The 25,470-nt window shown below is 50.2% G+C and overlaps 1 protein-coding gene across 1 annotated transcript in view; it reads right to left on the reverse strand.

Moving 5' to 3' along the window:
- PSMD11 (proteasome 26S subunit, non-ATPase 11) overlaps positions 1-24,123 on the reverse strand; it is a 93,535-nt gene extending 69,412 nt beyond the window's left edge. Inside the window, exons 1-7 of the mRNA XM_075350267.1 lie at positions 23,983-24,123; positions 16,111-16,212; positions 13,330-13,454; positions 12,872-12,943; positions 12,664-12,721; positions 11,163-11,357; positions 10,894-11,038 (exon numbers count right to left, since the gene is read on the reverse strand). Of these exons, the coding sequence (XP_075206382.1) occupies positions 10,894-11,038; positions 11,163-11,357; positions 12,664-12,721; positions 12,872-12,943; positions 13,330-13,454; positions 16,111-16,212; positions 23,983-24,073 (788 nt within the window). The 5' untranslated portion in view covers positions 24,074-24,123. The remainder of the gene's footprint in view (positions 1-10,893; positions 11,039-11,162; positions 11,358-12,663; positions 12,722-12,871; positions 12,944-13,329; positions 13,455-16,110; positions 16,213-23,982) is intronic.
- Positions 24,124-25,470: the final 1,347 nt, after the last annotated feature.

Below are 25,470 nucleotides of genomic sequence, written 5' to 3' on the forward strand. Positions count from 1 at the left end.
TTCTAGGACCGCATTGATAGCGTAAGACGCAAACGCCGACATCTGCGTGGTAAGGTGCGCCACTTGCGGCACTGCTGGATGTATGATAGCATCCACTTTTGCTAAGCCAGCTGAAATAGCCTGGAGTGCCCATACGGCTGCGAATGCCGGAGCAAACGACGCGCCGATAGCTTCATAGACAGATTTTAACCAAAGGTCCATCTGTCTGTCATTGGCATCTTTAAGTGAAGCGCCATCCTCCACTGCAACTATGGACCTAGCTGCGAGTTTGGAAATCGGGGGGTCTACCTTTGGACACTGTGTCCAGCGCTTGACCACCTCAGGGGGGAAAGGGAAACGCGTATCTTTAGATCGTTTAGAGAAACGCCTTTCTGGGTGAGCGTCGTGCTTCTGGATTGATTCTCTGAAGTCAGCGTGATCCAACAAAGCACTCAATTTACGCTTGGGATAAAGGAAACGAAACTTCTCCTGCTCCGCAGCTGCCTCTTCTGCTGAAGGGGCTGGGGGAGAAATATCCAACAGCCTATTGATGGCTGAGATAAGGTCGTTTACCATGGCATCCCCATCAGGGGTATCCAGGTTGAGAGGGGTTCCAGGAATGGATTCCTGATCACTCTCATCAGACACATCACAGGGAGACTGATTGCGCTGAGACCCTGAGCAGTGTGATGACGTCGAGGGTCTTTCCCAGCGAGCTCGCTTAGGGTGGCTGGGGCTATCATCTGACTCATAATCCTCGGCCTGTGAAGCCGGGGACTCCCCTGTGGGCTGGATTAATTCCAAGTGAGGGGGACCTGAGGACAGAGGCCTCGCCGTGCCCAAAGACTGAGCCCCATGCATAGATTGCAAGGTTTCAAGTATTTTTGCCATAGAGACAGACATATTATCAGCAAAAACTGCAAAGTCTGTCCCTGTCACCGGGGCAGGACTTACAGGCGTCTCAGCCTGGGTCACTCTCCCTCCTGACTCCGGCTGGCGAAGCAGCACCGGGTCGGAGCATTGCACACAATGGGGGTCATCGGAGCCTGCTGGTAGATTAGCCCCACATGCAGCACACGCAGTATACACAGCCCTAGCCTTGGCAGCCTTGCGTTTTGAGGATGGCATGTTGTTGCTTCCACAGAGTGATCTGGGAGATGCAGCCAGAAGCGACCTTACAGTGCAAGAAATACAATATCTCTATATCCTACACAGTACACCAATACACCGTGAGGCACTAGAGGGACCAGCACAGAAAAAACGCTTACCGCCCGCTTAAAAAGCGGGTGTGTGGTCGCCAGATAGCCCCTAGTCCAGGTCTCCCAGAGCCTTGCGTCCTTCCTCCAGCCAGACTGCATGTAATGGCTGCCGGCATCCTGAGAGAGAAGGGGGGCGGGCCCTGGGCGTTCCTGGCCAAGAGCGGGAAGCCTGCTTCCCTCTGTGCCTAGTGTGAGGGCTGGAGCATGTAAATCAGGCTCCAGCCCTCGTCGCTGCTAGCGAACAGCGTCTCTCCCCTACCCTGAATGACAGGGTGGGGGCGGGAACGAATCGGAGCTGCCGGCGTCCTAGGCCCAAAAAGCCGGGGACTCAATTTATAACCGCCGCCGCCGTAAAAGCGCGGACGGCGGATCCCCGGCGCACCACAAGTCACAGCAGCGCCGCCCGGTCCAGAGGGGGTCGGCGCTGCGTTCCCATACACAAACAATCCCCCAGTAATCTGTAGGGACACTAGCTCCAACGTTGCGGTCCCCGGCGCACTACAACACCCAGCCAGCCCGGAGTGTGTCTGTGCCTGCCGGGGACACAGAGTACCTGTATGATGCAGGGCCTGTCCCTGATCGTACTCCTGCTCCGTCTCCATCAGGTTCTAATGGGTCTGTGGATGGAGCCCGGCGTCAGAGCTGAGAGGCCGGCAGGATCCCACTTCCACAGAGCCCTACCAGGGGATGTGGAAGGAAAACAGCATGTCAGGCTCCAGCCCTGTACCAGCAATAGGTACCTCAACCTTACAACACCATCCAGGGGTGAGAAGGGAGCATGCTGGGGACACTATATGTGTCCTCTTTTCTTCCATCCGAAATAGTCAGCAGCTACTGCTGACTAAAATCTGTGGAGCTATGCATGGAATGTCTGACCTCCTTCGCACACAAAGCTAAAACTGGAGAACCCGTGATACCACGGGGGGGGGTATAGCCAGAGGGGGAGGGGCCTTGCACTTTTAATGTAGTGCTTTGTGTGGCCTCCAGAGGGCAGTAGCTATACCCCAATCGTCTGGGTCTCCCAATAGAGCGCTGAAGAAATAACCAACATTCTATTGATGGACGCTATAAGATTATTCACTATGGCGTCACCATTAGGTGTATCCAGATTGAGAGCGGTCTCAGGATCAGAATCCTGAGCCGCTACTTCCGCCTCATTACACAGAGAGTCCTTCTGCTAGGACCCTGATGAAACCGAGGGCCGCTCATAGTGAGCCCGCTTAGGCTGTCTGGGACTGACGTCTGTGCAGAGCCGTGACTCTGGGATGCGTGTGACATTCCCGGAGCTGTTAGTTGTTCACACTGAGGGGGGCCATGGATCAATGACTCAACAGTGCCCATGTTGTGAGAGACATGTCCGGACTGCTAGGCTTCTAGTATCATAGCCATAGTCTCAGAAAATCTGTCAGTAAATACTGCAGACACCGTCCTCATCCTCTGGCCATTAGCAGAGACTCCGGCTGAGTTGGATATAATGGGGGTCTATGTAACCTGCCGGCCGTATAGCTGTACCGGCTGCATAGAAAAACATGTGGTTCTGCACCTTTGTTTTACACAGAGAATATGCTGATAACTCCTCCGCACAATCCAGGAGGGTATATACAACGTGCGACCAAACAGTGCAATGTATATAGTACAAGCATATCTATACGTGCACTTCTGCACTAGTGGGGTTAGCACCACAGGTGCTGCTTAACGCCTGTTGCAGCGATTGTGTGACTATCAGAATGCCAGGGTCTTCCACACTTGTCTCTGTATCGTACAGAAACTGACACTAATGGCTGCCGGCGTCCTTGTAGAGAAGGAAGCCGTGGGCGTGCCTGAGAAAGTGCGGGAATCCGGTTTCACAGTGCACACAGTGAGAGGGGTGGAGTATGCAAAACATACTCCAGCTCTCAGCGCTGCTGTGCTATGCAGCGTCACGCCCCTACCCTGACTGTCAGGCCTGTGGGCGGTAACGAAGGGAGACTAGGCCCAGAAGCCGGGGACTCGAGTTAATAAGCGCGGCCGGCATATCAGTGCTGGCCGGCGCGGAAGTCCCCGGCGCACCACAAATCCCAGCGGCGCCTTAAATAAAAGTGGCAGCGGCGGTTAGCGCAGTAGTCACCCAATACACTAACACACCCAGCAACGCTGTGGTGTGCGATGGCACTAGTGCGGACAGCGCCGCTGTCCCTGGCGCACTAACACACCCAGCAGTGCTGCCGTGTGTCTGCGCGGTCCCCACAGGGACACAGAGTACCTCCATGTAGCAGGGCCATGTCCCTGAAGATACTCCGCTCCATGTCCAGCAGATACCAGGGGCTGTGGATGGAGCACGGTCTCAGTGCCTGGAGACCGATAGAATCCCACTTCACCCAGAGCCCTGTAAAAAGGGATGGGGAAGGAAGCAGCATGTGGGCTCCAGCCTCCGTACCCGCAATGGGTACCTCAACCTTAACAAACACCTCCGACATGAAGTGGGGTGAGAAGGGAGCATGCTGGGAGCCCTGTATGGGCCCTCTTTTCTTCCATCCGACATAGTCAGCAGCTGCTGCTGACTAAACAGTGGAGCTATGCGTGGATGTGTTGCCTCCTTCGCACAAAGCACAAAACTGGTGAGCCAGTGATCCCACTGGGGGTGTATAGCCAGAAGGGGAGGGGCCTTACACTTTTAAGTGTAATACTTTGTGTGGCCTCCGGAGGCAATAGCTATACACCCAATTGTCTGGGTCTCCCAATTAGGAGCGAAAAAGAAAGCCAGTATGAAGACCATCTGTATCCAGCAAATGACGCGCCATGCGTCCCCTCGACAACACGTCCGGCTCATGTGCATGCTTGACAACCCCCCAGTCAGGAAGTGTTGTCACAACCTCATAAGAATAGCAGAATTTCAGGATTTGCTTAAAAGGAAATGGGCACAGTCAGAGGCCTGTTTTATGTATATAGCTTGGGCTAAAAATCATTTATACCATTGGGTTTAGCCAATCTTTGCAACGCTTGGCTTTTATATTCAGTTTACCTGCACACTGCAAAAGGAGTTAAGTCAGAATCTGTCAGCGAGTTTGTTCCAATCTGCCTTATTCTGAGCTGCTCTCACCTGATTTATGACCAAAGCTGAGCTGAACCTTGTGATGAGAAAAGCTCATGAACAAAAATCCTGACGAGGTTACAAACTCCTCCGTCAGAGCGAGCTCACTGACGGATTCTCACGTAACTCACTTTGCAGCCAGCAATGTGTAGGTAAACAAAGAACCTGTAAAAGATTTGTAATGAAACCCAACTGCATTAACGACTTGTAGCCCATAATACATGCAAGTATTAAAACAAAGCCCCTGGAGATGTCTATAATATATACAACAATGATCCCAAAAATGTTGAAAGTACAAAATCCTAAAAAATAATATTACTGAGGATGACATTTATTTAATGCTTGATGATAAATATGGAATGTTTCCCCAAAACAACGCCACTCCTGTCCATGTTCGGAGTCTGGTACTGCAACCACAGGCCATGGACAAGTGTGGCAATGTTTCTAAAGGAAAAAAAAACAAAAAAAAACACCACAATCTCACAAAGAAGGGAATTTTGTTTACTTACCGTAAATTCCTTTTCTTCTAGCTCCAATTGGGAGACCCAGACAATTGGGTGTATAGGCTATGCCTCCGGAGGCCGCACAAAGTATTACACTAAAAGTGTAAAGCCCCTCCCCTTCTGCCTATACACCCCCCGTGCTCCCACGGGCTCCTCAGTTTTGGTGCAAAAGCAAGAAGGAGGAAAAAAATTATAAACTGGTTTAAAGTAAATTCAATCCGAAGGAATATCGGAGAACTGAAACCATTCAACATGAACAACATGTGTACACAAAAAAACAGGGGCGGGTGCTGGGTCTCCCAATTGGAGCTAGAAGAAAAGGAATTTACGGTAAGTAAACAAAATTCCCTTTGTCGCTCCATTGGGAGACCCAGACAATTGGGACGTCCAAAAGCAGTCCCTGGGTGAGTAAATAATACCTCATAATAGAGCCGTAACGGCTCCGTCCTACAGGTGGACAACCGCCGCCTGAAGGACTCGCCTACCTAGGCTGGCATCCGCCGAAGCATAGGTATGCACCTGATAGTGTTTCGTGAAAGTGTGCAGGCTCGACCAGGTAGCCGCCTGACACACCTGCTGAGCCGTAGCCTGGTGCCTCAAAGCCCAGGACGCACCCACGGCTCTGGTAGAATGGGCCTTCAGCCCTGAGGGAACCGGAAGCCCAGCAGAACGGTAAGCTTCGAGAATTGGTTCCTTGATCCACCGAGCCAGGGTTGATTTGGAAGCCTGTGACCCTTTACGCTGGCCAGCGACAAGGACAAAGAGTGCATCCGAGCGGCGCAGGGGCGCCGTACGAGAAATGTAGAATCTGAGTGCTCTCACCAGATCTAACAAGTGCAAATCCCTTTCACATTGGTGAACTGGATGAGGACAAAAAGAGGGTAAGGAGATATCCTGATTGAGATGAAAGGGGGATACCACCTTAGGGAGAAATTCCGGAACCGGACGCAGAACCACCTTGTCCTGGTTAAACACCAGGAAAGGGGCTTTGCATGACAATGCTGCTAGCTCAGACACTCTCCGAAGTGAAGTGACTGCTACTAGGAAAACCACTTTCTGCGAAAGGCGTGCGAGAGAAATATCCCTCATTGGCTCGAACGGTGGTTTCTGAAGAACCATCAGCACCCTGTTCAGATCCCAGGGTTCCAACGGACGTTTGTAAGGAGGGACGATGTGACAAACCCCCTGCAGGAACATGCGTACCTGTGGAAGTCTGGCCAAGTGCTTCTGAAAAAACACAGAGCGCAGAGACTTGTCCCTTAAGGGAGCCAAGCGACAAACCCTTTTCCAATCCGGACTGAAGAAAGGACAGAAAAGTGGGCAAGGCAAATGGCCAGGGAGAAAAACCCTGATCAGAGCACCATGACAGGAATATTTTCCACGTCCTGTGGTAGATCTTGGCGGACGTTGGTTTCCTAGCCTGTCTCATAGTGGCAATGACCTCTTGAGATAATCCTGAAGACGCTAAGATCCAGGACTCAATGGCCACACAGTCAGGTTGAGGGCCGCAGAATTCAGATGGAAAAACGGCCCTTGAGACAGCAAGTCTGGTCGGTCTGGTAGTGCCCACGGTTGGCCGACCGTGAGATGCCACAGATCCGGGTACCACGACCTCCTCGGCCAGTCTGGAGCGACGAGGATGGCGCGGCGGCAGTCGGCCCTGATCTTGCGTAACACTCTGGGCAACAGTGCCAGCGGGGGAAACACATAAGGGAGTTGAAACTGCGACCAATCCTGAACTAAGGCGACTGCCGCCAGAGCTCTGTGATCGTGAGAACGTGCCATGAATGCCGTGACCTTGTTGTTGTGCCGGGACGCCATTAGGTCGACGTCCGGCATCCCCCAGCGGCAACAGATCTCCTGAAACACGTCCGGGTGAAGGGACCATTCCCCTGCGTCCATGCCCTGGCGACTGAGAAAATCTGCTTCCCAGTTTTCCACGCCCGGGATGTGAACTGCGGAGATGGTGGAGGCCGTGGCTTCCACCCACATCAAAATCCGCCGGACTTCCTGGAAGGCTTGCCGACTGCGTGTTCCTCCTTGGTGGTTGATGTAAGCCACCGCTGTGGAGTTGTCCGACTGAATTCGGATCTGCTTGCCTTCCAGCCACTGCTGGAACGCTTTTAGGGCTAGATACACTGCCCTGATCTCCAGAACATTGATCTGAAGTGAGGACTCCTGCCGAGTCCACGTACCCTGAGCCCTGTGGTGGAGAAAAACTGCTCCCCACCCTGACAGACTCGCGTCCGTCGTGACCACCGCCCAGGATGGGGGTAGGAAGGATTTCCCCTTCGATAATGAAGTGGGATGAAGCCACCACCGAAGGGAAGCTTTGGTTGCCTGAGAGAGGGAGACGTTCCTGTCGAGGGACGTCGGCTTCCTGTCCCATTTGCGTAGGATGTCCCATTGAAGAGGACGCAGGTGAAACTGCGCGAAAGGGACTGCCTCCATTGCTGCCACCATCTTCCCCAGGAAGTGCATGAGGCGCCTCAATGGGTGTGACTGACCTTGAAGGAGAGATTGCACCCCCGTCTGTAGTGAACGCTGCTTGTTCAGCGGAAGCTTCACTATCGCTGAGAGGGTATGAAACTCCATGCCAAGATATGTCAGCGATTGGGCCGGTGTCAGATTTGACTTTGGAAAATTGATGATCCACCCGAAACTCTGGAGAGTCTCCAGAGTAGCGATGAGGCTGTGCTGGCATGCCTCTTGAGAGGGAGCCTTGACCAGCAGATAGTCTAAGTAAGGGATCACCGAGTGACCCTGAGAGTGGAGGACCGCAACTACTGCAGCCATGACCTTGGTGAAAACCCGTGGGGCTGTCGCCAGGCCGAACGGCAGTGCCACGAACTGAAGGTGTTCGTCTCCTATGGCGAAGCGCAGGAAGCGCTGATGCTCTGGAGCAATCGGTACGTGGAGATAAGCATCTTTGATATCGATCGATGCAAGGAAATCTCCTTGGGACATTGAGGCGATGACGGAGCGGAGGGATTCCATCCGGAACCGCCTGGCCTTTACGTGTTTGTTGAGCAGTTTTAGGTCCAGGACAGGACGAAAAGACCCGTCCTTCTTTGGAACCACAAACAGGTTGGAGTAAAAACCGTGACCCTGTTGCTGAAGAGGAACAGGGACCACCACTCCTTCTGTCTTCAGAGTGCCCAGCGCCTGCAGAAGAGCATCGGCTCGCTCGGGAGGCGGAGATGTTCTGAAAAATCGAGTCGGAGGACGAGAGCTGAACTCTATCCTGTAACCGTGAGACAGAATGTCTCTCACCCAACGGTCTTTTACCTGTGGCAGCCAAATGTCGGAAAAGCGGGAGAGCCTGCCACCGACCGAGGATGCGGTGTGAGGAGGCCGTAAGTCATGAGGAAGCCGCCTTGGTAGCGGCACCTCCGGCGGTCTTTTTAGGGCGTGACTTAGACCGCCATGGATCGGAGTTCCTCTGATCCTTCTGAGGCCTTTTGTACGAGGAGAATTGGGACCTGCCCGCACCCCGAAAGGACCGAAACCTCGACTGTCCCCTCCTCTGTTGGGGTAATTTTGGTTTGGCCTGGGGTAAGGATGTTTCCTTTCCCTTGGATTGTTTGATGATTTCATCCAGCCTCTCACCAAACAAACGGTCGCCAGAAAATGGCAAACCGGTTAAGCACTTTTTGGAAGCCGAATCTGCCTTCCATTCCCGTAGCCACAAGGCCCTGCATATTGCCACCGAATTGTCGGCTGTAACCGCCGTACGGCTCGCAGAGTCCAGGACAGCATTAATAGCGTAGGACGCAAATGCCGACGTTTGAGAAGATATGGACGCCACTTGCGGCGCAGACGTACGTGTGAGTGCGTCAATTTGCGCTTGACCCGCTGCAATAGCTTGGAGTGCCCATACGGCTGCGAATGCTGGAGCAAAAGACGCGCCGATAGCTTCATAGATGGATTTCAACCAGAGCTCCATCTGTCTGTCAGTGGCATCCTTGAGCGAAGCCCCATCTTCAACTGCAACTATGGATCTAGCCGCCAGTCTGGAGATTGGAGGATCCACCTTGGGACACTGAGTCCAGCCCTTGACCACGTCAGGGGGGGAAGGGATAACGTGTATCCTTAAGGCGCTTGGAAAAACGCTTATCTGGACAAACTCGGTGTTTCTGGACTGCCTCTCTGAAGTCGGAGTGATCCAGAAACATACTCGTTGTACGCTTGGGGAACCTGAAACGGAATTTCTCCTGCTGAGAGGCTGACTCCTCCACTGGAGGAGCCGAGGGAGAAATATCCAACATTTGATGTATGGACGCGATAAGATCATTCACTATGGCGTCACCATCAGGAGTATCAAGGTTGAGAGCGGCCTCAGGATCAGAATCCTGATCAGCTACCTCCGCTTCATCATACAGAGAGTCCTCCCTCTGAGACCCTGAACAATGTGATGAGGTCGAGGGGATTTCCCAGCGAGCTCGCTTAGGCGGTCTGGGGCTGCGGTCCGTGTCAGAGACCTCACCCTGGGATCTATGAGACACCCCGGGGGAACATTGTTGTTCCAACTGAGGGGAACCAGGGGGCAATGATTCCACAGTGCCCATGGTCTGAGATACCGGTCTGGACTGCAAAGCTTCTAGAATCTTAGCCATAGTCTCAGAAAGTCTGTCAGTAAAAACTGCAAACTCCGTCCCTGTCACCTGGACAGTGTTAGCTGGTGGTTCCCCCTGGGCCCCCCTTAGCAGAGGCTCCGGCTGAGCAAGTGCCACAGGGGCCGAGCAGTGCACACAATGAGGGTCAGTGGAACCTGCCGGTAGCGAGGTCGTACATGCGGCGCAGGCAGCATAGTAAGCCTGTGTTTTGGCACCCCTGCCTCTTGTGGGCGCCATGCTGTTGTCTCCCCTGAGCAACACAATAGGGTATATAGCCAGAAATCAACCGTGCACCATACAGTGTAAAGTATAGCCTATAAACATATAATCTATTCTATAATTACACTTCTGCACAAGTGGGGCCAGCACCTCAGGTGCTGCTTACCGCCCGCTTAAAGCGGTTGTGTGGCCACCAGAATCCCTGCCTGGGTCCCCCAGAGCTTGTCTCCCCTCTGCAGCGTCAGAGGAGCTGACAGGAATGGCTGCCGGCGTCCTGAGGAGAGGAGGGAGCCGTGGGCGTGACCCAGAAAGTGCGGGAACTGGTGCCCCACTGTGCACAGTGAGGGGGGTGGAGTATGCAAAGCATGCTCCAGCCCTCAGTGCTGCCGTCCTGTACAGCGTCCCGCCCTTCCCCTGACTGGCAGGGCTGGGGGCGGGAAGAAAAAAAGACTAGGCCGCAAAAGCCGGGGACTCGAATTATAAGCGCGGCCGCCGTATAAGCGCGGTCGGCGCGGAAGTCCCCGGCGCACTAACAGTCCCAGACGCGCCGCAGTGATAACAATGGCAGCGGCGGTCAGCGCGGCAGTCCCCATACACTAACACACTCAGCGACGCTGCAGTGTGTAATGGCACAAACGCGGTCAGCGCCGCGGTCCCCGGTGCATTAGCACACCCAGCAATGCTGGAGTGTTGCTGTGCGCGGTCCCCACGGGGACACAGAGTACCTCAAAGTAGCAGGGCCATGTCCCTGAACGATACTCGGCTCCTATCCAGCAGAGTCCTCAGGAGCTGTGGATGGAGCACGGTCTCAGTGCCTGAAGACCGATTAGGATCCCACTTCACCCAGAGCCCTAAGGGGGATGGGGAAGGAAAACAGCATGTGGGCTCCAGCCTCCGTACCCGCAATGGATACCTCAACCTTAACAACACCGCCGACAAGAGTGGGGTGAGAAGCGAGCATGCTGGGGGCCCTGTTAAGGGCCCTCTTTTCTTCCATCCGACATAGTCAGCAGCTGCTGCTGACTAAGCTGTGGAGCTTGCGTGCATGTCTGCCTCCTTCGCACAAAGCAAAAAACTGAGGAGCCCCTGGGAGCACGGGGGGTGTATAGGCAGAAGGGGAGGGGCTTTACACTTTTAGTGTAATACTTTGTGTGGCCTCCGGAGGCATAGCCTATACACCCAATTGTCTGGGTCTCCCAATGGAGCGACAAAGAAATATATATATATTTTTTTTAGATTATACTTACGTGTTCAACATGATCTTGCAGAGCAGCATGTACTTCAGAGCTGTAATCGCTCTGGGACTGTCAATAGAATCATAGCCCTCAAACGCCTCATAGAAATAGGAGTAAGCGGTTTTCCAGTCCTTCTCCTCCGCTGCATGGATTATACCTGAAAGTGATGCAAATTACAGCAAATTTAGCATCAGTAAATTACAGCAAATTTAGCATCAGTAATGTCAATGCCTCCGAGTGTATCCGGGTGGAGTGTATAAACATGAATGGCAGTGACCCACCTGACTGCATGTCCAGTGCAGCCTGGAGCTTGGGTGGGCAATAGATGGCATTGGCTGTAGTACGGGCAGATGTCAGGGCGGCTCTGGCTTTGGGTAAGTTGCTAAGGGCATGGTAGGTTTTGCTCTCCAGGAGTTGAACCTCCACCAGTAGGGCTTTGTCATCCATCTTTTTCAGTTCTCGTAGAAGCTGTGACCCTGGAATAAGAGAAAGTCGAATGAAATTATAAGGACAGAGTGTGGTCAGCACGAAAAGGTGAACATTAGAGATGTGTAATAATACAAGCCCCAAGGGACCAATTCATCATGCATTCTTAAAAAGGAGGTAGAACAGTCTGTTAGGCGCTTAATTCCTTAAAGGGAATTTATCAGCAGATTTTTGCTACCTCATCTAAGAGCAGCATAATGTAGAGACCCTCATTCCAGCGATGTATCACTTACTGAGCTGTTTGCTGTCATTTTGATATATGGTTTTCTCCACTGCAGATCTAGCAGTTATACAGAGCTCTATAGAATGTAAGCCCGCAAGGGTAGGGCCCTCTTTCCTCTGTACTAGTCTACTGTAACTTGTATATGTATTCTGTATGTAACCCCTTCTCCTGTACAGCACCATGGAATCAATGGTGCTCTATAAATAATAATGAATATGCCAAGTAGTCCTCTAATGATAATCCGCTGCTGATTAAACATTGATTTTTATCTAAACTACACTAAGCAGCTCAATAAGTGACACATCGCTGGAATTAGGGTCTCTGTCCCTACATTGTTCTGCTCTCAGATTAGGTGTCAAAAACCTGGTGACAGATTCCCTTTAAGAGGTGCACACCTCTTAAAAAAAAAAAATCAGGCAAGGAGTGAAGTGGCAGGCACCTCAGCAGGAAAAGGAGTAAGATTTGTCACATAAGTAATCCCACGCCTCATCCTCGAAACAGCTCTGCCCACTTTGTCAGCACTGGGTAAAATTAGAATGAAAATGCAAAAAGGAACAAACTTTCTGCACAGGCTTGAGAAATAAAACTGACTTTTCACAGTTTTGTTTTCTATTCTAAAAACAAAACAAAAAAGCATAAAAGTCAGGGCCATAGAGCTTCCAGGTAAGGTATCCGAGTGAATATTGGAGATTCATATAAGGTTTTCCCATCTCAGGATATTCCTTAACACAGAGCTCCAAAGCATACCTTAAGAATAGACCCCCCCATTACATAAGGAGGTGGGACTTGTGGGTATTAGTTACACATTTATGGCTTATTCCATAGGAGATGCTATAAGTGTCTGACACAGGAGTATCACTACTATAAACTGCCAACATTCTAGAACCTCAGTCTGAACGGTACACCAGGATCAGTGTGATTAAATAGCTAGCAGGCAAAGTTGTCATGTCCACAATGAATGTCCCACTGCATCCTCATTTCTAGCCATAGTCCCTGAGCACTGGAGGCTTCAGAACCTGTAAGATGCATACTATGATAATCGGAGAAATGCTGCCACCTGCTGGCAGACTTACCTAATTGCAATGCCTCTTGGTAACGTTTAGTGTCAAAGTAGAGCGACACGAGCCGAGCCTAGGAGAAAGCACCAGATATCATGAATGATTGGAAAACTGTGATGTTTATTAAGACACTAGGTGAGTCGTCTAAGGCTTGTACAGTAAGCACATAAACAGTAATATATTCACATATGATATAAAGGGGTTATACCCATTTTTTGCTTACCTCCAGTGCCTGCCGCAGAAAAGTTCTCTTCTCAGCCTTGGCCCATTCAATGCATTCCAAGCACAGATCCACCTGAAAGACATGATACAGCCAAAATAAAAGCCAGAGGAAAGGAGATGATGGTCCCAATTTATCACTAGCACATAACTAGAATACATGATGGCAGTCACTAATTTTGATGGTCTGTATGTAATCCTAATGTTATCTTGCAGAAGCTGATGCATAGCCAGCCCACCTTTGTCATTAGTGTCAGGAGTTTTGTATACCAAGCTGGCCATGATATGATGTGAATTGAGGCCGCCTTCCTATTGTAAATCTAACAAGCAGGATCCCTTATTCACCAGAGAATTACGTAGAACCTGTTGAACTTTGTGCCCACTTACCCCCTGTGGTGATAAACCCTCACAAGATGCATTATATGCACATACTTTGCTATAAGGTTCACCCCGCGCTCTCACCTCCTGTCCAGTTGCAGCTTCCATGTCCAAGAACAGGTCCAGGAGAGATCTCACAAGACGGGCTGCTTTGGCCTTACTAATGGAGTTCAAGAAGGGGCGCACGTATTTAAGAAGACCACCGAGCTCTGAAACAAAGAAGTCAATGACATCAGAAAGGTGGAAAATGGGTTTGGGATTTTTACCACACTCCACCTTAGGTTAACGACACAAGGCAAGTAAAACTGAGCGAGTGGAATGCGATAAAAAACAAACAAACAAAAAACGCATTTTACTCTGACCAACGTTACTCTGTGGGGTGGCTCCCATTTTTTTTCTCATCCCTAATCGGACCGTTTTCGTTTTCACTCGCAGCCATACAAGTCTATGGGTGCAAGAGAATCATCGCACTGCACTTGGATGACCCTGGTGTGCAGTGCAATATACGCATCAGCTGATAATGGAGGGGATGGGGGGGGGGAAATAGTCCCTCCCTCTCCTCCGCAGCTGTGCTCAGATCGCAGGATTGTATCACAGTATAATTACACTCTGCTCACACTCGCAGCACAGCGGAAGGCGGGGGTCATTAGCATAACACATTTGATGTTTCGCATCGGATGTTAAATGCCCATATGTCCTTTGGCTTATTAGACTTCCAGTAACATTCGTGCCAGATGTATAGCGTCAGGAATCCGATCTTCTCAAATTCGGAGCAATTTATTGTAGGGGCTCAGAGGACACCAGGTTAACCTGTGATTTAACACATTAAACCAGATCACATCCTCAGCTCTTCCTGGTCCACACTGATCGTCAGCTTTCCATTAATACACTGTAGGCTAGGTAAGCTGCTAACAGAAGCTGGCCTCTGGGGCACAAGGTAAGTCCGGGCAGCAATACCTAGGCTATCCCTCCAGAGCACCTGGCTCCCTCCACCCTGTGCTGCCCACAAATATAGCAACATGAGCATGGTGACGACAGATCTCATGGATTCTGAGAATAAGGGGCTGCCGTTATCATGCTGCATCCCCTAAACAATGACGCCCAGAACCTGCCTCATTTACTTCCATCATCAGAATCTGTAGTGGTCCCAGAGGTCGGACCTCCAGCAATAATAATGTGATAAACTAGATATGACTTTATTAGAGGGGGAAAAACACCTTTAGGAGGATGTGGTCTCATCAAAAGACAATAGTCATGGACCGGGTCTATGGCTGCACAAGTGTCTGGACATGTGCCCCCCTCACCATACACTTCTATGGGCTTCACAAAAAACAACTATGGATATACCATGAGTTTCGGAGAGGACGTGGTAGGTGTATGACGTCGCAGTACCTAGTCTATTGTATACAGCACCTTGCCTGTATCTGACAGTCAGCACTCACATCAGACACCGCCACATTTGAGATATCACATGGCTTACTGAGGCACCAATGAGTCGGACTTTATTCTAGGTTTTGTTAGAATTGTCTAATAATACTGAATATTTAATACTCTGGCACCATGTCCCATTCTTCCCACAAAAGCCTAATGAAATCTTACATAACCACAACATTAACCGTTATTTATGCATTTGCCTCCCTTATATAGCTCCAAATTACAGTCATCTCTGTCCCCATCGGGTCTCACAGTCTAAATGCCCTATCAGTATGTCTGTGGAGTGTGGAAGGAAACATGGGAAGAACATAGAAATTCCTTGCAGATTGTGTCCTAGGTGTGAGTTGTAACCCAGGACTTCAGCGTTGCAGGGTAACCGCACTAATCACTGAGGCACCGGGCTGCCCAGCTAGGACTCCATGCGAGGACTGCCAGTCTGATGTCAGTGCTGAAGGAGGTCGGGAAAGAGGGGATGATGGGAATAGATGGGATGAGATTGCACCCATCACATCATGGAGGTTGCACAACTTAAAGGAACAGAACCAAAGCAATGATCAGAAAGTCCAGCCATCACTATCCCGCTATCATTCCTCTGTGCCCACACTGCCGAGATGCCTACTATGTACCTGCACTAGTTTGCACCATAAATCTGGCGTATTGTGCGATTTTCTTCCACGCAACCTGAGAGCTATATGGAAAACCGCTCATGTGCAGCAGCATCTTCCTAGATCCAGAAATGGATGGAAAACAAGCAGGTGGGAAGGCGAATATAAATGTTTGGTCACAGCATGATGCTCGAGTACTTGGTTTCTACAGTCATTTTGCGCTGACAGAGGCCCTTTAACCTATATAAATTAAGGGAGAGATATGATCGATGGAGATCCTGTGTCTTCTGTATGAATGGTGGGGTGGGGTGCAGTCTTGACCCCAGTTTTCACTTTCTCTAGGAGCTGTGGTCCCACATGTGCACTACAATCCCAAAGAAGCATAGAAGAGATCGGAGAGGTGGTGATGCAGACACAGTACCAATCCATTCATATGGACCACAAGCCCATCGCTCCCATGCTTGGTGGGTGTACGTATGGTCACACAATTTATAGCTTCTTTAATGGTCTTCTTAATATAGGACCTGCACGTTAGAGTAGAGGGGCTTAGGTCGTGTCCTTCAAGAATGCATTAGGCCTCATCTGTCAAAGCTGTCTAATAGAGAAATGGTCTTTGTTGCCCATAGCAACCAATCTCAGCTCAGCTTTCTTTTCGAAATCCACTTTGGTAAAATTAAAGCTGTGCTTTATGGAAACTGTTTAGAAGAAAAATGGTGTTTGTTGTCCATAGCCAAAAATCATGAGCCGCACTACATACTGTACATGGAGAGGATTGTGCAATAATGATAGATGGTGAACACAGTGCATCGGCCTTATCTGAACTCACCTGCCGCCTGTCCGGTCTTGGCCAGGAGCCCACCCAACTCCAAGATGCTCTGCTCCTTGACGCGTACGGCTTCCTCATCGCTCTCCTGAATGTCTCGCTTCACTGCAAACAAAGAAAGCATAAAGACTCAGCGTCCGACTGATATATGGTCCCTGTATACAGAATGGAAGTACTACCATAGGCACACAGCTTGACCAGTGATAAATGGGGGGGGGGGGGGGGGGGGTTGTTCCATTTCTCTAGACCTTTGTTTACATGTATTCTGTAATGTGATTAGTTGCAATCAGCAGCTTCACTTTCCTTTTTTCCAGCTTACCCCATAGAATGTAAGAGTTCTGCCTGCACAGAAGGGGAGCATGGAGGAAGCCCCTGAAAAATAAAGGGGCAGTCGGGGGGGTCATAGATCGTTCTCTGTCTGAACAACTAGATAATGTCTTATTGTATTACAATAATGCAATCTATCCCTATTTCCATGCTGGTCCATTGGTCCCAGAGGCTTCCCTTCTGCATTCATTCTCACATCCTCAAAGACCCGCCAGCCATCCTGAGAGTGATTGTAGTGCACTCCCCTGATGAGATCCATATTCGAGTGATCTGACTAGGGCTCTGAGGGTTCTGTGCTAGACCCCAGCATGAGCTCCTGAGGAACCTTTTACTGCTCAGGGGGAATGTGAGACTCGGGCACCTATTATTATAGCACCATTTATTCCATGGCGCTTTACATGTGATAGGGGTATACATAATAGGGACAAGTACAATAATCATAAACAATAGACACAGACAGGTACAGGAGGATAGAGGTCCCTGCCCACGAGGGCTCACAGTCTACAAGGGATGGGTGAGGACACAGTAGGTTAAGGTAGAGCTGGTTTTGCGGTGTTAAAGGATCCTATACATACATAATATATAGCGTTGTATGTACGGGTGCAGGAGAGGGATCTATACCCCCCATACATGTGTGCATTCAGTATAGAGCAGGGGTGCACTGATTATCTTCATAGTGATTCTAGGCTTTACATATATGTTTGACCTGAATATTTACTTTTAAGTACAACGAAAATAGGGGAACTTTTTTGTATCGGGATAAAGTCCTTTTTATGACCTGGGGTATTTCTCATTCTCACCCCTACGTCTTGTGTTATGTATTTCTAAGTTAAATAGGGCGTACCTGGGCATAATGGAGCGAGCCTACGGTGAGCAGAGGCGTTATTTCCACTTATAGAGTGCCAACCCCTGCGGTAAGGCAGGGATGTGTATGGGGAATATTAGGACATTTTAATGTATGGCACTATAGGTTATCTATATATGTTAACTTTTAATCAGTTGCCTGGAGTCTATTGGACCCCAAGTGAGTTGCTGTTTGTCATATTTACACAAGTATGGAAGTAGGTAAGAGTGTTTCAGTAGCTTCCCAGTTCGTACGCCCCTCCATCCTCCAAAGGGCATCGCGAGAAGTGGCATCGACTACACGTGCCATAGCAAGGTGCTTGGGGTCCAATGGACTGCTATTTGGGGAGAATGAGAGGTTAAAGGCATTGTCCATTACTAGGACAACTCCTCAATGTCTACGTTTGCCCCCGTTACAGTTAGGCCTCGTTCCCACTTGCGTATGAAAAAATAAAAACTGTACCGATTTTCATCTAGAAGAGCTCTACCAGTGAAATCTGTTTTGTATTCCATAGGCCATGCGAGTGTGCGATTATTTTTTCTCCCCTAGCATCCATAAGCCATCTGTATGACATGCGTTTTATTCTCAGCAGCTATTATTCTACAATCATTTACAGGACCATTTACAGTGTTCTGTGCTACAGAAAGGTCATGTACCCATAAAAATCAGTCGGCATAAGGATGGTCCGTGTGCAGCCTCGCACCCATAGACTTGCACTGGCGAGTCTCAGCCTATATACACAGCCATACGCAACATGCTGCGATTTTTTTCATTTTTTTCCCCGATTACAGCTGAGGAAAAACTTGCAGATAGACACTGTCTCATTGACTAAGGCCCTGTGCCCACGAGAGCTTGCTTCTGCGGATTTTGCCGCGGAAAACCTCCGGATTGATCTGGATTTTCCAGATAAATCCTCAGGTTTCAGCATGTACAGACACTCCCCATGTTATCCTATGGGACATGGGGAGTGTCTGCGTCCACGTTGCGGAATGTGCGGTTGCGGAATATACTGCGGATGTCCCGCAGCTGCACATAACTGCATGTCAATTATTCCTGCGGCATTACCTGCGGAAATCCCCTGCCTTGGTCCCATACTTACCTGCCTTGATAGCAGACACCCGGTAAATTTTCCCTTGGTGCACAGGAGCAGGAAGGAGGAGGTGGGCGGGGCCTGCACGAGCTCCGGTCATGTGACAGCCGAAGCTCGTTCAGGCCCGCCCACCTCCTCCTTCACAGTGTAAACACAGCCGGAGACTGAGAGAAGTGCTGTGTGATGGAGGCAAGTATGAACGCCCCGATCACTGCAGCACTTGTTCTGCATTGAGGATGCAGTGCTGGAGCCAGGGTCCTGTATCCTCAATGCAGCGTGTCCGCAGGACATTCCGCAATACAACCGCAGCATTGAAACAGACAAAGTTGTGCTGCGGTTTTCTGGGAGCTCCTGCGGAATGTTCTGCGGATATATCCACAGGACACTTTCCCCCGTGGGCACATAGCCTAACACTGGTGGAAGTGCAGTCTGCATTTATCATCGGATTGCACTTGTCCGAATTAAAGGGAACCTGTTAAGGGGGCCATAGCTTGTTGTTAAGGGGACCACTTTTTTGGCCTATAAGCTGCGGCCACCACCACCAGGCTCTTATATACTGTATTCTAACATTCTGTATATAATAAGAGCACAGGCCGCTGTGAGAACTTAAAAAACACTTTATAATACTTAACAGTCACGCTGTGGGCCATATGGGCATCTCGGTTGTCCGGTGTTGGTGCTGCCTCTTTCGGCCATCTTCGTCCTCTTTCTGAAGCCTGGGTGCATGATGCATACTACGTCATACACACTCACCGTTCCTTCGCAGGCACACTACAATACTTTGATCTGCCCTGCTCAGGACCTGAATGCCGGCGAGTGTGGATGATGTCAGACCCGTCATGCACCGCAGCTAGAGAAGAAGGAGAACAAAGATGGCCGAAAGAGGAGGCACCGGCACCAGACAACGGAGACGCCCATAAGGCCCACAGCGCGACCGTTAGGTAAGTATTATAAAGTGTTTTTTATGTTATACCCCCGGCCTGGGCTCTTATATCCAGCATGTTAGAATGCTGTATATATGAGCCCGGTGGTGGTGGCCGCAGCTTATATGCCAAAAAACTGGTGACAGGTCCCCTTTAAGCAAATCCAGCAGTGTTGGCACTTGCTCTCCAGGGGCTCACATGACATTGTTATATCACGAGAGCCCTGCACACAATCACCGCCGGCTTCTTTCCTCCCACCTTTGGATGTATCAAAATGTCAGTAGGAAGTGAGAGGCAGCCGCAGTTCTGACTTTCTCTTTATGTTCGATACGTCAGAAGGCGATGAGAAGCCGGCGGTGATCAGGCACAGGGCTCTCCTGATATAACAGCGTCATGTGAGCCCCGGGAGAGCGAGTGCCAACACCACTGTAATAGCACAGTAGGCGAGTAGAACCAGTTTTATTTTAAATGGAGCAAACATGGTGATTAAGAAGGAGTTTGCCTAGTAGTGAACAACCACTTTAATTTTGTCGCAATACCACCTACATTATTCTATAGTCCCATTTTTTTAGGGGGGGGTGCACGTCCATTGGCTGCTCATTACTGGAATAGTCGCCCTTGTTCATATGCTTAGATTACTGGTGCAATCCTATACTCTGACACATTTTTAAGTCTGTTGAGCTTTTTCTATTTTGTGGTTATTTTACTCTAACGTGTGTTTTTTTTTAACCTGCTGTTTTGTTCGTGTGTTACGGTTATTTTTGAAACACGTAAACAAAAAAAAAACATTTCAAATTCGGTCATTTTTGACCAAACAGAACAGCAGGGTTAATTAAGATTCAATTAATTGTGTTTTTAAGGTATTTTTCCCCATCTGTGTGTAACATGCAGGAAAGGTGCAAGTGGTCAGGCTCAGTTAAATTAACAGGCCATCTCCTCTATCTGCATCAGCTAAGACAGAAGGGGGATGGCTGTGCTTATGAGCCTCCTTCTCCAACATCAATGACACACGAGGATGGGGTTGGCTCAGCTTACAAGCCTCCTTCCACAATTTCAATGACACATGAGGATGATGAGGTTGGCAGACAGGCTCAGTTCATAATATAAGCCAACTCCCTTCCAGAACATTACTGACATGAGGTGGGGGTTGGTAGTCAGGCTGAGTCCATTAGCTAGCCAGCCCCCTTCTCGGTCATGGGTGTTATAGATAATGACCTCTGCCTGAACGCCAGCCTCTTATCCCTAACACAGAAGTGTACCCTAACACAGAAGTGTACCCTAACACAGAAGTGTACCCTAACACAGAAGTGTACCCTAACACAGAAGTGTACCCTAACACAGAAGTGTACCCTAACACAGAAGTGTACCCTAACACAGAAGTGTACCCTAACACAGAAGTGTACCCTAACACAGAAGTGTACCCTAACACAGAAGTGTACCCTAACACAGAAGTGTACCCTAACACAGAAGTGTACCCTAACACAGAAGTGTACCCTAACACAGAAGTGTACCCTAACACAGAAGTGTACCCTAACACAGAAGTGTACCCTAACACAGAAGTGTACCCTAACACAGAAGTGTACCCTAACACAGAAGTGTACCCTAACACAGAAGTGTACTGGAAGAAACATGCACGAGGGGACGCCTGGACCAAAAGAGGGGGTCAAAAAGTGACATCACTGCTGATTTCAGAATTAACATATTAAGTTACATTCATTTTTAATTCCAGAACATTCTAAGAATGTTTTGTCCTTTGTTAACCCCTTTTCACCTGGTTCAAAATTTGGGGTGTTATAGAAAATACCCAATCAGCTACAGATCATATGTGTTGGGAAGGGGCTAGCTTGTCCCACAGCCAGGAACGTCTGTCACCATTACAGAGGGTCCAAAAACTGCGACTCCTATTATCCAATATAATCCCACCATGTAGATAACTCAAAAAAGGCCACTTGGATCATATAATTGCCATATCAACCAATCACATCACTGCAAAAAAACAGTTGTCAGCAGACTGGTTGGTGTGGGCGACAGTATACGCAACTGAAGCCTGGGGAATGTTACACTTGTCACCATTAGGGTCCTTGTTCTCCATAGCAACCCCAATGATATATTTCAGTATAATAGGATCTAACTGGTTGCTATGGATAACAAGGCAGCTGCTTCCTCTGGAATTGTCCATATAACGAGGTCCAGATTGTGATACTTGCAGTTACGTCTATGAAATAACTTAATATATTTGTTATTTTAACCCATAAATAATAAAGTCAATTACGATCATTGCAGAGATCTCTGATCGCAGCCAAGAAACATTCGTGCTAATCTCGAGGCAGAAAACCAGAACAGATGTAAAACGTCCTGGGCTCCGTTCACACCTGGGACTGAGCCATCATCAGACTCCATGATATTTGCCGGAGGGAAAAAAAAGTGGTGAATCTTGGTGTGTTCTGCATTTTACGGGGAATGAAAAAAAACAAAAAAAACTACAGGATAAAGTCAGATGGACTCGTCAACGTGGTTCGGCCTGCGTTATTTTCGGTCCTCTGACTATGACATAACAGAAAACTGGAAATGTGAACAGAGCCTCACAGCTGAGGATCTGCTTCACTTGTAATCAGGGTGAAGATCTAAGAGCAGATCTGTTCTGTTGGTCACGATGTATCAGTGCAGGTGAATCCAGTGCTAAATGGTGACCTGATACTGACCACCCATCGTCAGAACACTTAACTCACTATATCGGTGGGTGTCCATCTTGTAGCCCCACCAGTCGTCCGTCATTACCTCTGGCAGCGGCTGGATGAAAACACTGAGCAGAGCAGCGCTGTACATCTTTATTCAGTGTATAGCGATAGAGATCAGCTCCTATGCCCAGGTCTGCAGCACCTGCCACTACACATTAGCGCTCGTTCAGACTGGTGTATCGGTCCATGTGCAACAAAGGCAGTATTAGGACCAATGCAAGTCAATGTAGCAGTGCACATGAATGTTATAACTAGTAAAGAGTAAGCACTACCATGCTCGGGTGCTCGATACTCGTAGCAAGAAGTCGGATGCTCGGATAGGCACGACTCAAGTAGTGAGTATAATGGAAGTCAATGGGAAATGAGTATTTTTTTAGAGAACTCTTCCAGACAAATGTTTGCATTCCCACTGACTTCCATTATACTTGAGTTGCACCCTTCCAAGCGTCCGACTGCTCATTGCGAGCACCCGAGCATGGTAGAGCCCGCTCATCACTATGGTCTGGGTGGCTCAGTGGTTAGCACTGCAGTCTTGCAGAGCTGGGGTCCTGGGTTCGAATCCCACCAAGGACACCATCTGCAAGGAGTTTGTCTGTTCTCCCCGTGTTTGCGTGGGTTTCCTCTGGGTACTCCGGCTTCTTCCCACACTCCAAAGACCTACAGATAGGGACTCTAGATTGTGAGCCCCAATGGGGACAGTGTTCCTAATGTATGTAAAGCGCTGCGGAATATGTTAACGCTATATAAAAATAAAGATTTATTTATTTATTTGGTCTGCATGTAAGAAGAAAAAAAAATAGAAGAAATTGAAATTGTAGCATGAGCTTTTTGATCCATATTTCAGGTCAGACTGGCCCATTATAAGTGAATGGATGAACAAACATTGATCATACACTGGATACCAGCCATATGTCATGCGTTTTTCACTGATCTCTTAAAATAGGAAACTATTTGTCTTATTTATTACAAGATTTGTGAGAATCGAATGACATAGAAGAAATACGGATGACGCACGGAGGAGGGATGATCTGTTCTTCTGGGTCATTTAGCACAGGCTCGTCTTGATCCATTCTCCGTCAATGTTTATACCTACCGTAGCTGCGGTAAGAGCGGACCCCAGCGGACGGGCGAGGGTGCCGGACCCCAGCGGACGGGCGAGGGTGCCGGACCCCAGCGGACGGGCGAGGGTGCCGGACCCCAGCGGACGGGCGAGGGAGCCGGACCCCAGCGGACGGGCGAGGGAGCCGGACCCCAGCGGACGGGCGAGGGTGCCGGACCCCAGCGGACGGGCGAGGGAGCCGGACCCCAGCGGACGGGCGAGGGAGCCGGACCCCAGCGGACGGGCGAGGGAGCCGGACCCCAGCGGACGGGCGAGGGAGCCGGACCCCAGCGGACGGGCGAGGGAGCCGGACCCCAGCGGACGGGCGAGGGAGCCGGACCCCAGCGGACGGGCGAGGGTGCCGGACCCCAGCCCGTCCAAGGATGGCCTATCAGTACCCTATGCCGGAGATCCCCTGTAACTATGGGAGCCATTAACCCTCTAACAGGTTTATAACCTTTGGATGGAAATCAGAAGGTGCCATCACCTGACAGCAGAGATCGGGCAGAGCCAGACACAAGGCTGGTGGGGATGTAAACCATTATACAGTTATCACCATTCATTACAATGGGCAGGAAACCTGACTGCAGCCCCCAGTGCACCCCTGAGCACAGCGATGACGAGGCCCGGCTACACATGGCTGAACGGTGCCGGTATATATGTATGGGACATATACACATGTATACATACACACACCAGTGCGGACCCCGGGGATGCCGTGCGCCCCGGCTCCTCTCCATCCCATACACGAGCTGCCCCATGTATAACAATGGCACACAGTCAGCAGTGTGGGCTCCACGCTCCCCGCACACACAGCCGGCACTGCCCCCGGCTCCCCGGCCGGCCCCGCTCACCTATAGACTGCAGGATGTCTATACTCGCCGCCCGGTCTGTCACCAGCATTTCTTGCGCTCTCTGGAACTCGATCACAGCCGCTGTCGCCATCTTGCCCTATTCCTGCACCCTGACACAGCTCTTCCGGGCCGGAAGTAGCAGGGCCGGAAGTCACCCCCTCAGTGCAAGCTTGTTCCGGGGGATACCGCGGGGTTTAATGGGAAGTGTAGTTTTCAGGGAAAATGAAGTAGTATGGGGCGTGGCTTGAGTACGGCCTCTGGGCACAGCGAAATGCAGAGCAACAGTACTGGGAGAAGGGAGTGATTCCCTCCAGAGCATGGCTGGCACTGGCTATACAGGAGGGGCAGACTAGTAGAGGCATCATTGTGACCACTGGCTATACAGGAGGGGCAGACTAGTAGAGGCATCATTGTGACCACTGGCTATACAGGAGGGGCAGACTAGTAGAGGCATGGCGACCACTGGCTATACAGGACGGGCAGACTAGTTGAGGCATGGCGACCACTGGCTATACAGGAGGGGCAGATTAGTTGAGGCATGGCGACCACTGGCTATACAGGAGGGGCAGACTAGTTGAGGCATGGCGACCACTGGCTATACAGGAGGGGCAGCCTAGTTAGGAGATGGCGACCACTGGCTATACAGAAGGTGCAGACTAGGGCATGGCGACCACTGGCTATACAGGAGGAGCAGACTAGTAGAGGCATGTCGACCACTGGCTATACAGGAGGGGCAGATTAGTTGAGGCATGGTGATCACTGGCTATACAGGAGGGGCGGACTAGTAGAGGCATGGCGTCCACTGGCTATCCAGGAGGGGCAGACTAGTAGAGGCATGGCGTCCACTGGCTATACAGGAGGGGCAGACTAGTTAGGACATGGTGACCACTGGCTATACAGGAGGGGCAGACTAATTAGGGCACTGCGACCACTGGCTATACAGGAGGGGCAGATTAGTTGAGGCATGGCGACCACTAGCTATACAGGAGGAGCAGACTAGTTGAGGCATGGCAACCACTGGCTATACAGGAGGGGCAGACTAGTAGAGGCATGGTGATCACTGGCTATACAGGAGGGGCAGACTAGTAGAGGCATGGCGACCACTGGCTATCCAGGAGGGGCAGACTAGTAGAGGCATGGCGACCACTGGCTATACAGGAGGGACAGATTAGTTGAGGCATGGCGACCACTGGCTATACAGGAGGGGCAGATTAGTTGAGGCATGGCGACCACTAGCTATACAGGAGGAGCAGACTAGTTGAGGCATGGCGACCACTGGCTATACAGGAGGGGCAGACTAGTTAGGAGATGGCGACCACTGGCTATACAGAAGGTGCAGACTAGGGCATGGCGACCACTGGCTATACAGGAGGGGCAGACTAGTAGAGGCATGGCGACCACTGGCTATCCAGGAGGGGCAGACTAGTAGAGGCATGGCGACCACTGGCTATACAGGAGGGGCAGATTAGTTGAGGCATGGCGACCACT

Source organism: Anomaloglossus baeobatrachus, chromosome 5, assembly GCF_048569485.1.
Source record: "Anomaloglossus baeobatrachus isolate aAnoBae1 chromosome 5, aAnoBae1.hap1, whole genome shotgun sequence".
Lineage (NCBI taxonomy): Eukaryota > Metazoa > Chordata > Amphibia > Anura > Aromobatidae > Anomaloglossus > Anomaloglossus baeobatrachus.